At 52.5% G+C, this 14,069-nt stretch overlaps 1 protein-coding gene across 2 annotated transcripts in view; it reads left to right on the forward strand.

Annotated features, from left to right (window-relative positions):
* Positions 1-14,069, forward strand: part of LOC115115019 (fatty acid CoA ligase Acsl3-like) — a 65,471-nt gene that overhangs the window by 39,264 nt on the left and 12,138 nt on the right. For both annotated transcript variants that reach the window (XM_065024322.1, XM_065024323.1), the window contains 2 exons: positions 11-150; positions 354-526. In XM_065024322.1, the coding sequence (XP_064880394.1) occupies positions 11-150; positions 354-526 (313 nt within the window). The remainder of the gene's footprint in view (positions 1-10; positions 151-353; positions 527-14,069) is intronic.

Genomic DNA, 14,069 nt, shown 5'->3' on the forward strand with positions numbered 1-14,069 from the left:
TGTGCTACAGGAGATTATGGATCGTATCTATAAGAATGTGATGACCAAGGTGGAGGAGATGAGCAGTGCTCAGAGGACTCTGTTCACTCTGGCCTACAACTACAAGCTGGAGCAGCTCTCCCAAGGACGCAGCACGCCACTGTGTGACAAGTACGTCAGTCTACTACAGTACACACACACACGCACGCACGCACACACACACACACACACACACACACACACACACACACACGTCCTTACATATACACATAATATCTATTACACACACAAAACCTAATCCAAAAACAAATAACATAATGATGTTGATCCAGGAAGCGCAGATTAATTGATCTGTCCCCCCCAACCCCCTCCAGCCTAGTGTTTAAGAAGGTTCGGTCCCTCTTGGGGGGAAAGACCAGGGTGCTGCTGTCGGGCGGGGCACCCCTCTCTGCCGCCACCCAGCGCTTCATGAACGTGTGCTTCTGTTGCCCCGTGGGCCAGGGCTACGGCCTCACCGAGACCTGCGGCGCTGGCACCATCAGCGAGAGTAAGAGAGAGTGAATGTAGTGGATACAGAGGGATGGGATAGGGTAGGAGGAAGGAGAGAGTGTAGTGGATACAGAGGGATGGGATAGGGTAGGAGGGAGGAGAGAGTGTAGTGGATACAGAGGGATGGGATAGGGTAGGAGGGAGGAGAGAGTGTAGTGGATACAGAGGGATGGGATAGGGGAGAGGAGAGACTGTAGTGGATACAGAGGGATGGTGTAGGGGAGAGGAGAGACTGTAGTGGATACAGAGGGATAAGGTAGGAGGGAGCAGAGACTGTAGTGGATACAGAGGGATGGGATAGGGTAGGGGGGAGGAGAGACTGTAGTAGATACAGAGGGACAGGTTAGGGGGGAGCAGAGACTGTAGTGGATACAGAGGGATGGTGTAGGGGAGAGGAGAGACTGTAGTGGATACAGAGAGATGGGATAGGGGAGAGGAGAGACTGTAGTGGATACAGAGGGATGGGGTAGGAGGAAGGAGAGACTGTAGTGGATACAGAGGGTTGGGATAGGGTAGGAGGGAGGAGAGACTGTAATAGATACAGAGGGATGGGGTAGGAGGGAGGAGAGACTGTAGTAGATACAGAGGGAAGGGGTAGGAGGGAGGAGAGACTGTAGTGGATACAGAGGGTTGGGATAGGGGAGAGGAGAGACTGTAGTGGATACAGAGGGATGGGGTAGGAGGGAGGAGAGACTGTATGGATACAGAGGGTTGGGATAGGAGGGAGGAGAGACTGTAGTAGATACAGAGGGATGGGGTAGGGGGAGCAGAGACTGTAGTAGATACAGAGGAATGGGATAGGGTAGGGGGAGCAGAGACTGTAGTAGATACAGAGGAATGGGGTAGGTGGGAGCAGAGACTGTAGTAGATACAGAGGAATGGGGTAGGTGGGAGCAGAGACTGTAGTGGAAACAGAGGGATGGGATGGGGTAGGGGGAGGAGAGACTGTAGTAGATACAGAGGGACAGGTTAGGGGGAGCAGAGACTGTAGTAGATACAGAGGAATGGGGTAGGGGAGGAGAGACTGCAGTGGATACAGAAGGATATGGTAGGTGGGAGCAGAGACTGTAGTGGAAACAGAGGGATGGGATAGGGTAGGGGGAGGAGAGACTGTAGTAGATACAGAGGGACAGGTTAGGGGGAGGAGAGAGTGTAGTGGAAAGAGAGGGATGGGATAGGGTAGGGGGAGGAGAGACTGTAGTGGATACAGAGGTTTATGGTAGGAGGGAGCAGAGACTGTAGTGGATACAGAAGGTTTGGATAGGGTAGGGGGAGGAGAGACTGTAGTAGATATAGAGGAATGGGGTAGGGGGAGGAGAGACTGTAGTGGATACAGAGATATGGGGTAGGGGGAGGAGAGACTGTAGTAGATACAGAGGAATGGGGTAGGGGGAGGAGAGACTGCAGTGGATACAGAAGGATATGGTAGGTGGGAGCAGAGACTATAGTGGAAACAGAGGGATGGGATAGGGTAGGGGGAGGAGAGACTGTAGTAGATACAGACGGACAGGTTCGGGGGAGCAGAGACTGTAGTGGATACAGAGGAATGGGGTAGGTGGGAGCAGAGACTGTAGTAGATACAGAGGAATGGGGTAGGTGGGAGCAGAGACTGTAGTGGAAACAGAGGGATGGGATGGGGTAGGGGGGAGGAGAGACTGTAGTAGATACAGAGGGACAGGTTAGGGGGGAGCAGAGACTGTAGTAGATACAGAGGAATGGGGTAGGGGGAGGAGAGACTGCAGTGGATACAGAGGGATAAGGTAGGTGGGAGCAGAGACTGTAGTGGAAACAGAGGGATGGGATAGGGTAGGGGGGAGCAGAGACTGTAGTAGATACAGAGGAATGGGATAGGGTAGGGGGGAGCAGAGACTGTAGTAGATAAAGAGGAATGGGGTAGGGGGAGGAGAGACTGCAGTGGATACAGAAGGATATGGTAGGTGGGAGCAGAGACTGTAGTGGAAACAGAGGGATGGGATAGGGTAGGGGGGAGGAGAGACTGTAGTGGATACAGAGGTTTATGGTAGGAGGGAGCAGAGACTGTAGTGGATACAGAAGGTTTGGATAGGGTATGGGGGGAGGAGAGACTGTAGTAGATATAGAGGAATGGGGTAGGGGGAGGAGAGACTGTAGTGGATACAGATGGATAGGGTAGGAGGGAGGATAGACTGTAGTGGATACAGAGGAATAGGGTAGGGGGAGGAGAGACTGTAGTGGATACAGAGATATGGGGTAGGGGGAGGAGAGACTGTAGTAGATACAGAGGAATGGGGTAGGGGGGAGGAGAGACTGTAGTGGATACAGAGGGATAAGGTAGGAGGGAGCAGAGACTAGTGGATACAGAGGGATGGGATAGGGTAGGGGGAGGAGAGACTGTAGTAGATACAGACGGACAGGTTCGGGGGAGCAGAGACTGTAGTGGAAACAGAGGGACTGGATAGGGTAGGGGGAGCAGAGACTGTAGTAGATACAGAGGAATGGGATAGGGTAGGGGGAGCAGAGACTGTAGTAGATACAGAGGAATGGTGTAGGGGGAGGAGAGACTGTGGTAGATACAGAGGGATGGGGAAGGGGGAGCAGAGACTGTAGTGGATACAGAGGAATGGGGTAGGGGGAGGAGAGACTGTAGTAGATACAGAGGAATGGGGTAGGGAGAGGAGAGACTGTAGTGGATACAGAGGAATAGGGTAGGGGGAGGAGAGACTGTAGTGGACACAGAGGAATGGGGTAGGGGGAGGAGAGACTGTAGTAGATACAGAGGAATGGGGTAGGGAGAGGAGAGACTGTAGTGGATACAGAGGAATAGGGTAGGGAGAGGAGAGACTGTAGTGGACACAGAGGGATGGGGTAGGGGAAGAGAGACTGTAGTGGATACAGAGGAATGGGGTAGGGGGAGGAGAGACTGTAGTGGATACAGAGGGATGGGGTAGGGGAGGAGAGACTGTAGTGGACACAGAGGGATGTTGTAGGGGGAGGAGAGACTGTAGTGGATACAGAGGAATGGGGTAGGGGGAGGAGAGACTGTAGTGGATACAGAGGAATGGGGTAGGGGGAGGAAAGACTGTAGTGGATACAGGGGATGGGGTAGGGGAGGAGAGACTGTAGTGGACACAGAGGGATGGTGTAGGGGGAGGAGAGACTGTAGTGGATACAGAGGAATGGGGTAGGGGGAGGAGAGACTGTAGTGGATACAGAGGAATGGGGTAGGGGGAGGAGAGACTGTAGTGGACACAGAGGGATGGTGTAGGGGAGGAGAGACTGTAGTGGATACAGATGAAAGGGGTAGGGGGAGGAGAGACTGTAGTGGATACAGAGGTATGGGGTAGGGGGAGCAAAGACTGTAGTGGACACAGAGGGATAGGATAGGTTAGGGGGGAGGAGAGACTGTAGTGGATACAGAGATATGGGATAGGGGGAGGAGAGACTGTAGTAGATACAGAGGAATGGGGTAGGGGGAGGAGAGACTGTAGAAGATACAGGGGAATGGGGTAGGGGAGAGGAGAGACTGTTGTGGAAACAGAGGGATGGGATAGGTTAGGGGAGGAGAGACTGTAGTGGATACAGAGATATGGGATAGGGGAGGAGAGACTGTAGTAGATACAGAGGAATGGGGTAGGGGGAGGAGAGACTGTAGTGGATACAGAGGGATAAGGTAGGAGGGAGAAGAGACTGTAGTGGATACAGAGGGATAATGTAGGAGGGAGCAGAGACTGTAGTGGATACAGAGGGTTGGGATAGGGTAGGGGGGAGGAGAGACTGTAGTGGATACAGCGGGATAAGGTAGGAGGTAGCAGAGACTGTAGTGGATAAAGAGGGATGGGATAGGGGGAGGAGAGACTGTAGTAGATACAGAGGGATGGTGTAGGGGAGAGGAGAGACTGTAATAGATACAGAGGGATGGGATAGGGTAGGGGTAAGGAGAGACTGTAGTAGATACAGAGGGATGGTGTAGGGGAGAGGAGAGACTGTAATAGATACAGAGGGATGGGATAGGGTAGGGGTAAGGAGAGACTGTAGTAGATACAGAGCGATGGGATAGAGGAGAGGAGAGACTGTAGTAGATACAGAGGGATGGGGTAGGGGTGAGGAGAGACTGTAGTGGATACAGAGGGATGGGATAGGGGAGAGGAGAGACTGTAGTGGATACAGAGGGATGGGATAGGGGTGAGGAGAGACTGTAGTAGATACAGAGGGATGGGATAGGGGAGAGGAGAGACTGTAGTAGATACAGAGGGATGGGATAGGGGAGAGGAGAGACTGTAGTGGATACAGAGGGATGGGATAGGGAGAGGAGAGACTGTAGTAGATACAGAGGGATGGGATAGGGGAGAGGAGAGACTGTAGTAGATACAGAGGGATGGGATACGGGAGAGGAGAGACTGTAGTGGATACAGAGGGATGGGATAGGGGAGAGGAGAGACTGTAGTGGATACAGAGGGATGGGATAGGGAGAGGAGAGACTGTAGTGGATACAGAGGGATGGGATAGGGGAGAGGAGAGACTGTAGTAGATACAGAGGGATGGGATAGGGAGAGGAGAGACTGTAGTAGATACAGAGGGATGGGATAGGGGAGAGGAGAGACTGTAGTGGATACAGAGGGATGGGATAGGGGAGAGGAGAGACTGTAGTGGATACAGAGGGATGGGATAGGGGAGAGGAGAGACTGTAATAGATACAGAGGGATGGGATAGGGGAGAGGAGAGACTGTAGTGGATAAAGAGGGATGGGATAGGGGAGAGGAGAGACTGTAGTAGATACAGAGGGATGGGGTAGGGGTGAGGAGAGACTGTAGTGGATACAGAGGGATGGGATAGGGGAGAGGAGAGACTGTAGTGGATACAGAGGGATGGGATAGGGGAGAGGAGAGACTGTAGTGGATACAGAGGGATGGGATAGGGGAGAGGAGAGACTGTAGTGGATACAGAGGGATGGGATAGGGGAGAGGAGAGACTGTAGTGGACACAGAGGGATGGTGTAGGGGGAGGAGAGACTGTAGTGGATACAGAGGAATGGGGTAGGGGGAGGAGAGACTGTAGTGGATACAGAGGAATGGGGTAGGGGAGGAGAGACTGTAGTGGACACAGAGGGATGGTGTAGGGGGAGGAGAGACTGTAGTGGATACAGATGAAAGGGGTAGGGGGAGGAGAGACTGTAGTGGATACAGAGGTATGGGGTAGGGGGAGCAAAGACTGTAGTGGACACAGAGGGATAGGATAGGTTAGGGGGAGGAGAGACTGTAGTGGATACAGAGATATGGGATAGGGGGAGGAGAGACTGTAGTAGATACAGAGGAATGGGGTAGGGGGAGGAGAGACTGTAGAAGATACAGGGGAATGGGGTAGGGGAGAGGAGAGACTGTTGTGGAAACAGAGGGATGGGATAGGTTAGGGGAGGAGAGACTGTAGTGGATACAGAGATATGGGATAGGGGAGGAGAGACTGTAGTAGATACAGAGGAATGGGGTAGGGGGAGGAGAGACTGTAGTGGATACAGAGGGATAAGGTAGGAGGGAGAAGAGACTGTAGTGGATACAGAGGGATAATGTAGGAGGGAGCAGAGACTGTAGTGGATACAGAGGGTTGGGATAGGGTAGGGGGGAGGAGAGACTGTAGTGGATACAGCGGGATAAGGTAGGAGGTAGCAGAGACTGTAGTGGATAAAGAGGGATGGGATAGGGGAGGAGAGACTGTAGTAGATACAGAGGGATGGTGTAGGGGAGAGGAGAGACTGTAATAGATACAGAGGGATGGGATAGGGTAGGGGTAAGGAGAGACTGTAGTAGATACAGAGGGATGGTGTAGGGGAGAGGAGAGACTGTAATAGATACAGAGGGATGGGATAGGGTAGGGGTAAGGAGAGACTGTAGTAGATACAGAGCGATGGGATAGAGGAGAGGAGAGACTGTAGTAGATACAGAGGGATGGGGTAGGGGTGAGGAGAGACTGTAGTGGATACAGAGGGATGGGATAGGGGAGAGGAGAGACTGTAGTGGATACAGAGGGATGGGATAGGGGTGAGGAGAGACTGTAGTAGATACAGAGGGATGGGATAGGGGAGAGGAGAGACTGTAGTAGATACAGAGGGATGGGATAGGGGAGAGGAGAGACTGTAGTGGATACAGAGGGATGGGATAGGGGAGAGGAGAGACTGTAGTAGATACAGAGGGATGGGATAGGGGAGAGGAGAGACTGTAGTAGATACAGAGCGATGGGATACGGGAGAGGAGAGACTGTAGTGGATACAGAGGGATGGGATAGGGGAGAGGAGAGACTGTAGTGGATACAGAGGGATGGGATAGGGGAGAGGAGAGACTGTAGTGGATACAGAGGGATGGGATAGGGGAGAGGAGAGACTGTAGTAGATACAGAGGGATGGGATAGGGGAGAGGAGAGACTGTAGTAGATACAGAGGGATGGGATAGGGGAGAGGAGAGACTGTAGTGGATACAGAGGGATGGGATAGGGGAGAGGAGAGACTGTAGTGGATACAGAGGGATGGGATAGGGAGAGGAGAGACTGTAATAGATACAGAGGGATGGGATAGGGAGAGGAGAGACTGTAGTGGATAAAGAGGATGGGATAGGGGAGAGGAGAGACTGTAGTAGATACAGAGGGATGGGGTAGGGGTGAGGAGAGACTGTAGTGGATACAGAGGGATGGGATAGGGGAGAGGAGAGACTGTAGTGGATACAGAGGGATGGGATAGGGGAGAGGAGAGACTGTAGTGGATACAGAGGGATGGGATAGGGGAGAGGAGAGACTGTAGTGGATACAGAGGGATGGGATAGGGGAGAGGAGAGACTGTAGTGGATAAAGAGGGATGGGATAGGGGAGAGGAGAGACTGTAGTGGATAAAGAGGGATGGGATAGGGGAGAGGAGAGACTGTAGTAGATACAGAGGGATGGGGTAGGGGTGAGGAGAGACTGTAGTGGATACAGAGGGATGGGATAGGGGAGAGGAGAGACTGTAGTGGATACAGAGGGATGGGATAGGGGAGAGGAGAGACTGTAGTGGATACAGAGGGATGGGATAGGGGAGAGGAGAGACTGTAGTGGATACAGAGGGATGGGATAGGGGAGAGGAGAGACTGTAGTGGACACAGAGGGATGGTGTAGGGGGGAGGAGAGACTGTAGTGGATACAGAGGAATGGGGTAGGGGGGGAGGAGAGACTGTAGTGGATACAGAGGAATGGGGTAGGGGGAGGAGAGACTGTAGTGGACACAGAGGGATGGTGTAGGGGGAGGAGAGACTGTAGTGGATACAGATGAAAGGGGTAGGGGGAGGAGAGACTGTAGTGGATACAGAGGTATGGGGTAGGGGGAGCAAAGACTGTAGTGGACACAGAGGGATAGGATAAGTTAGGGGGAGGAGAGACTGTAGTGGATACAGAGATATGGGATAGGGGAGGAGAGACTGTAGTAGATACAGAGGAATGGGGTAGGGGGGAGGAGAGACTGTAGAAGATACAGGGGAATGGGGTAGGGGAGAGGAGAGACTGTTGTGGAAACAGAGGGATGGGATAGGTTAGGGGGAGGAGAGACTGTAGTGGATACAGAGATATGGGATAGGGGGAGGAGAGACTGTAGTAGATACAGAGGAATGGGGTAGGGGGAGGAGAGACTGTAGTGGATACAGAGGGATAAGGTAGGAGGGAGAAGAGACTGTAGTGGATACAGAGGGATAATGTAGGAGGGAGCAGAGACTGTAGTGGATACAGAGGGTTGGGATAGGGTAGGGGGGAGGAGAGACTGTAGTGGATACAGCGGGATAAGGTAGGAGGTAGCAGAGACTGTAGTGGATAAAGAGGGATGGGATAGGGGGAGGAGAGACTGTAGTAGATACAGAGGGATGGTGTAGGGGAGAGGAGAGACTGTAATAGATACAGAGGGATGGGATAGGGTAGGGGTAAGGAGAGACTGTAGTAGATACAGAGGGATGGTGTAGGGGAGAGGAGAGACTGTAATAGATACAGAGGGATGGGATAGGGTAGGGGTAAGGAGAGACTGTAGTAGATACAGAGCGATGGGATAGAGGAGAGGAGAGACTGTAGTAGATACAGAGGGATGGGGTAGGGGTGAGGAGAGACTGTAGTGGATACAGAGGGATGGGATAGGGGAGAGGAGAGACTGTAGTGGATACAGAGGATGGGATAGGGGTGAGGAGAGACTGTAGTAGATACAGAGGGATGGGATAGGGAGAGGAGAGACTGTAGTAGATACAGAGGGATGGGATAGGGGAGAGGAGAGACTGTAGTGGATACAGAGGGATGGGATAGGGGAGAGGAGAGACTGTAGTAGATACAGAGGGATGGGATAGGGGAGAGGAGAGACTGTAGTAGATACAGAGCGATGGGATACGGGAGAGGAGAGACTGTAGTGGATACAGAGGGATGGGATAGGGGAGAGGAGAGACTGTAGTGGATACAGAGGGATGGGATAGGGGAGAGGAGAGACTGTAGTGGATACAGAGGGATGGGATAGGGAGAGGAGAGACTGTAGTAGATACAGAGGGATGGGATAGGGGAGAGGAGAGACTGTAGTAGATACAGAGGATGGGATAGGGGAGAGGAGAGACTGTAGTGGATACAGAGGGATGGGATAGGGGAGAGGAGAGACTGTAGTGGATACAGAGGGATGGGATAGGGAGAGAGAGACTGTAATAGATACAGAGGGATGGGATAGGGAGAGGAGAGACTGTAGTGGATAAAGAGGGATGGGATAGGGAGAGGAGAGACTGTAGTAGATACAGAGGGATGGGGTAGGGGTGAGGAGAGACTGTAGTGGATACAGAGGGATGGGATAGGGGAGAGGAGAGACTGTAGTGGATACAGAGGGATGGGATAGGGGAGAGGAGAGACTGTAGTGGATACAGAGGGATGGGATAGGGGAGAGGAGAGACTGTAGTGGATACAGAGGGATGGGATAGGGAGAGGAGAGACTGTAGTGGATAAAGAGGGATGGGATAGGGGAGAGGAGAGACTGTAGTGGCTAAAGAGGGATGGGATAGGGGAGAGGAGAGACTGTAGTGGATAAAGAGGGATGGGATAGGGGAGAGGAGAGACTGTAGTGGATAAAGAGGGATGGGATAGGGGAGAGGAGAGACTGTAGTGGATAAAGAGGGATGGGATAGGGGAGAGGAGAGACTGTAGTGGATAAAGAGGGATGGGATAGGGGAGAGGAGAGACTGTAGTGGATAAAGAGGGATGGGATAGGGGAGAGGAGAGACTGTAGTGGATAAAGAGGGATGGGGTAGGGGAGAGGAGAGACTGTAGTAGATACAGAGGGATGGGGTAGGGGTGAGGAGAGACTGTAATAGATACAGAGGGATGGGATAGGGGAGAGGAGAGACTGTTGTGGATACAGAGGGATGGGATAGGGGAGAGGAGAGACTGTAGTGGATACAGAGGGATGGGATAGGGGAGAGGAGAGACTGTAGTGGATACAGAGGGATGGGATAGGGGAGAGGAGAGACTGTAGTGGATAAAGAGGGATGGGATAGGGAGAGGGAGAGACTGTAGTGGATAAAGAGGGATGGGATAGGGGAGAGGAGAGACTGTAGTGGATACAGAGGGATGGGATAGGGGAGAGGAGAGACTAGTGGATACAGAGGGATGGGATAGGGGAGAGGAGAGACTGTAGTGGATAAAGAGGGATGGGATAGGGGAGAGGAGAGGAGAGACTGTAGTGGATACAGAGGGATGGGATAGGGGAGAGGAGAGACTAGTGGATAAAGAGGGATGGGATAGGGGAGAGGAGAGGAGAGACTGTAGTGGATAAAGAGGGATGGGATAGGGGAGAGGAGAGACTGTAGTGGATACAGAGGGATGGGATAGGGTGGAGGAGAGACTGTAGTGGATAAAGAGGGATGGGATAGGGGAGAGGAGAGACTGTAGTGGATAAAGAGGGATGGGATAGGGAAGAGGAGAGACTGTAGTGGATACAGAGGGATGGGATAGGGGAGAGGAGAGACTGTAGTGGATACAGAGGGATGGGATAGGGAGAGGGAGAGACTGTAGTGGATAAAGAGGGATGGGATAGGGGAGGAGAGGAGAGACTGTAGTGGATACAGAGGGATGGGATAGGGGAGAGGAGAGACTGTAGTGGATAAAGAGGGATGGGATAGGGGAGAGGAGAGGAGAGACTGTAGTGGATAAAGAGGGATGGGATAGGGGAGAGGAGAGACTGTAGTGGATACAGAGGGATGGGATAGGGAGAGAGGAGAGACTGTAGTGGATAAGAGGGATGGGATAGGGGAGAGGAGAGACTGGTGGATACAGAGGATGGGATAGGGGAGAGGAGAGACTGTAGTGGATACAGAGGGATGGGATAGGGGAGAGGAGAGACTGTAGTGGACATAGAGGGATGGGATAGGGTAGGGGAGAGGAGAGACTGTAGTGGACACAGAGATATGGGGTAGGAGGGAGGAGAGACTGTAGTAGATACAGAGGGATGGGATAGGGGAGAGGAGAGACTGTAGTGGATAAAGAGGGATGGGATAGGGAGAGGAGAGACTGTAGTAGATAGAGGAATGGGGTAGGGAGAGGAGAGACTGTAGTGGACACAGAGATATGGGGTAGGGGAGAGGAGAGACTGTAGTAGATATAGAGGAATGGGGTAGGGGGGAGGAGAGACTGTAGTGGACATAGAGGGATGGGATAGGGTAGGGGAGAGGAGAGACTGTAGTGGACACAGAGATATGGGGTAGGAGGGAGGAGAGACTGTAGTAGATACAGAGGGTTGGGATAGGGGGGAGGAGAGACTGTAGTGGATACAGAGGGGTAGAGTAGGAGGGAGCAGAGACTGTAGTGGATAAAGAGGGATGGGATAGGGTAGGGGGAGGAGAGACTGTAGTGGATACAGAGGGATGGGATAGGGGGAGGAGAGACTGTAGTGGATACAGAGGGGTAGAGTAGGAGGGAGCAGAGACTGTAGTGGATAAAGAGGGATGGGATAGGGTAGGGGTGAGGAGAAACTGTAGTGGATACAGAGGGTTGGGATAGGGGAGAGGAGAGACTGTAGTAGATATAGAGAGGTAGAGTAGGAGGGAGCAGAGACTGTAGTGGATAAAGAGGGATGGGATAGGGTAGGGGGAGGAGAGACTGTAGTGGATACAGAGGGTTGGGATAGGGAGAGGAGAGATTGTAGTGGATACAGAGGGGTAGAGAGGAGGGAGCAGAGACTGTAGTGGATAAAGAGGGATGGGATAGGGGAGAGGAGAGACTGTAGTGGATACAGAGGGATGGGATAGGGGAGAGGAGAGACTGTAGTGGATACAGAGGGATGGGATAGGGGAGAGGAGAGACTGTAGTGGATACAGAGGGATGGGATAGGGGAGAGGAGAGGAGAGACTGGGATAGGGGAGAGGAGACACTGTAGTGGATAGAGGGATGGGATAGGGGAGAGGAGAGACTGTAGTGGATACAGAGGGGTAGAGTAGGAGGGAGCAAAGACTGTAGTGGATAAAGAGGGATGGGATAGGGGAGAGGAGAGACTGTAGTGGATACAGAGGGATGGGATAGGGAGAGGAGAGACTGTAGTGGATACAGAGGGATGGGATAGGGGAGAGGAGAGACTGTAGTGGATACAGAGGGATGGGATAGGGAGAGGAGAGACTGTAGTAGATACAGAGGGATGGGATAGGGGAGAGGAGAGACTGTAGTGGATAAAGAGGGATGGGATAGGGAGAGGAGAGACTGTAGTGGATACAGAGGGATGGGATAGGGGAGAGGAGAGACTGTAGTGGATATAGAGAGGTAGATAGGAGGGAGCAGAGACTGTAGTGGATAAAGAGGGATGGGATAGGGTAGGGGGGAGGAGAGACTGTAGTGGATACAGAGGGTTGGGATAGGGGAGAGGAGAGACTGTAGTGGATACAGAGAGATGGGATAGGGGAGAGGAGAGACTGTAGTAGATACAGAGGGATGGGATAGGGGAGAGGAGAGACTGTAGTGGATAAAGAGGGATGGGATAGGGGAGAGGAGAGACTGTAGTAGATATAGAGGAATGGGGTAGGGGAGAGGAGAGACTGTAGTGGACACAGAGATATGGGGTAGGAGGGAGGAGAGACTGTAGTAGATACAGAGGGATGGGATAGGGGAGAGGAGAGACTGTAGTGGATAAAGAGGGATGGGATAGGGGAGAGGAGAGACTGTAGTAGATATAGAGGAATGGGGTAGGGGAGAGGAGAGACTGTAGTGGACACAGAGATATGGGGTAGGGGAGAGGAGAGACTGGGATATAGAGGAATGGGGTAGGGGGAGGAGAGACTGTAGTGGACATAGAGGGATGGGATAGGGTAGGGGAGAGGAGAGACTGTAGTGGACACAGAGATATGGGGTAGGAGGGAGGAGAGACTGTAGTAGATACAGAGGGTTGGGATAGGGGGGAGGAGAGACTGTAGTGGATACAGAGGGGTAGAGTAGGAGGGAGCAGAGACTGTAGTGGATAAAGAGGGATGGGATAGGGTAGGGGGGAGGAGAGACTGTAGTGGATACAGAGGGATGGGATAGGGGGGAGGAGAGACTGTAGTGGATACAGAGGGGTAGAGTAGGAGGGAGCAGAGACTGTAGTGGATAAAGAGGGATGGGATAGGGTAGGGGTGAGGAGAAACTGTAGTGGATACAGAGGGTTGGGATAGGGGAGAGGAGAGACTGTAGTAGATATAGAGAGGTAGAGTAGGAGGGAGCAGAGACTGTAGTGGATAAAGAGGGATGGGATAGGGTAGGGGGAGGAGAGACTGTAGTGGATACAGAGGGTTGGGATAGGGGAGAGGAGAGATTGTAGTGGATACAGAGGGGTAGAGTAGGAGGGAGCAGAGACTGTAGTGGATAAAGAGGGATGGGATAGGGGAGAGGAGAGACTGTAGTGGATACAGAGGGATGGGATAGGGGAGAGGAGAGACTGTAGTGGATACAGAGGGATGGGATAGGGGAGAGGAGAGACTGTAGTGGATACAGAGGGATGGGATAGGGGAGAGGAGAGACTGTAGTAGATACAGAGGGATGGGATAGGGGAGAGGAGACACTGTAGTGGATACAGAGGGATGGGATAGGGGAGAGGAGAGACTGTAGTGGATACAGAGGGGTAGAGTAGGAGGGAGCAAAGACTGTAGTGGATAAAGAGGGATGGGATAGGGGAGAGGAGAGACTGTAGTGGATACAGAGGGATGGGATAGGGGAGAGGAGAGACTGTAGTGGATACAGAGGGATGGGATAGGGGAGAGGAGAGACTGTAGTGGATACAGAGGGATGGGATAGGGGAGAGGAGAGACTGTAGTAGATACAGAGGGATGGGATAGGGGAGAGGAGAGACTGTAGTGGATAAAGAGGGATGGGATAGGGGAGAGGAGAGACTGTAGTGGATACAGAGGGATGGGATAGGGGAGAGGAGAGACTGTAGTGGATATAGAGAGGTAGAGTAGGAGGGAGCAGAGACTGTAGTGGATAAAGAGGGATGGGATAGGGTAGGGGGGAGGAGAGACTGTAGTGGATACAGAGGGTTGGGATAGGGGAGAGGAGAGACTGTAGTGGATACAGAGAGATGG

This window comes from Oncorhynchus nerka, linkage group LG11, assembly GCF_034236695.1.
Source record: "Oncorhynchus nerka isolate Pitt River linkage group LG11, Oner_Uvic_2.0, whole genome shotgun sequence".
Lineage (NCBI taxonomy): Eukaryota > Metazoa > Chordata > Actinopteri > Salmoniformes > Salmonidae > Oncorhynchus > Oncorhynchus nerka.